This window comes from Haliaeetus leucocephalus, unplaced genomic scaffold, assembly GCF_000737465.1.
Source record: "Haliaeetus leucocephalus isolate CR32 unplaced genomic scaffold, Haliaeetus_leucocephalus-4.0 Scaffold325, whole genome shotgun sequence".
In the NCBI taxonomy this organism is placed as follows: domain Eukaryota; kingdom Metazoa; phylum Chordata; class Aves; order Accipitriformes; family Accipitridae; genus Haliaeetus; species Haliaeetus leucocephalus.
This window is the reverse complement of record NW_010972761.1, coordinates 50,098-50,807: the sequence shown is the minus strand read 5'-3', so window position 1 is coordinate 50,807 and position 710 is coordinate 50,098. Positions and strand designations below refer to the sequence as shown.

Here is a 710-nt window from a genome sequence, read left to right as displayed (position 1 = left end):
GGGACACGGAGTCAGGGTGGGGGACACGGGATGGGACACGGGGTCAGTGCAGGGGACACGGGATGCGCTGTGGGGCCGCTCAGAGGCCGGGGTCCGCGTGTCCCCCCCGTGCTCCTGCGGACCCCGCGTCTCCCGGAGCGCTGCCCGAGGGGACGCCGTCACGGGGGCGCGCGCGGGTGGCGCAGGCGGCCCCTGCGATGGTGACGCTCCGCCCTCCCCCGCGGCGGGACCAATAGAAGCGGCGGGACCCCCGAGGAGGGCAGGGTCTGTAGATGGGAGGGGACCCGTCGTCCCTCGCGGCAGGCGGCTCCCTCTATGCAAATACAAGCCTGACTATTTGCCCGCCCGGAGGCGCTCGGGCCGCGCCCTCTCTCACCACGTGCTTTCCCAGCCGGCTCCCACTGGTGGGCGAGCCGACGGGGGCGGGATCCGCGGCGCGCGCCGGGGGAAGCGGGACGGGCCGATGACAGGCGGAACCCTGCGCCAATGGGACGGCGGGGCGGGGCGCGGCGGTCACCTGACCGGGACGGCGCCGGAGCGGCGCCATGGTGAGTGCTGCGGCGGGCGCCGGGAGAAAGCGGGAGGGAGGGACCGGGACCGTGGGGCGGGGCTGGGAGCGCCGGGATGAGGGGCACTGGTGGGGACTGGGATGGCGGGGGGCGCTTTGGGGCACCGGGGGCGCTGGGGCATGGGGCTGGGGGGAGCTGGGG

At 76.3% G+C, this 710-nt stretch overlaps 1 protein-coding gene across 1 annotated transcript in view; it reads left to right on the top strand.

Annotated features, from left to right (window-relative positions):
* The first annotated feature begins 463 nt into the window (after positions 1-463).
* The window catches only part of LAMTOR4 (late endosomal/lysosomal adaptor, MAPK and MTOR activator 4), a 1,279-nt gene continuing 1,032 nt past the window's right edge, over positions 464-710 (top strand). The window contains exon 1 of the mRNA XM_010571414.1: positions 464-548. Within this exon, the coding sequence (XP_010569716.1) occupies positions 464-548 (85 nt within the window). The remainder of the gene's footprint in view (positions 549-710) is intronic.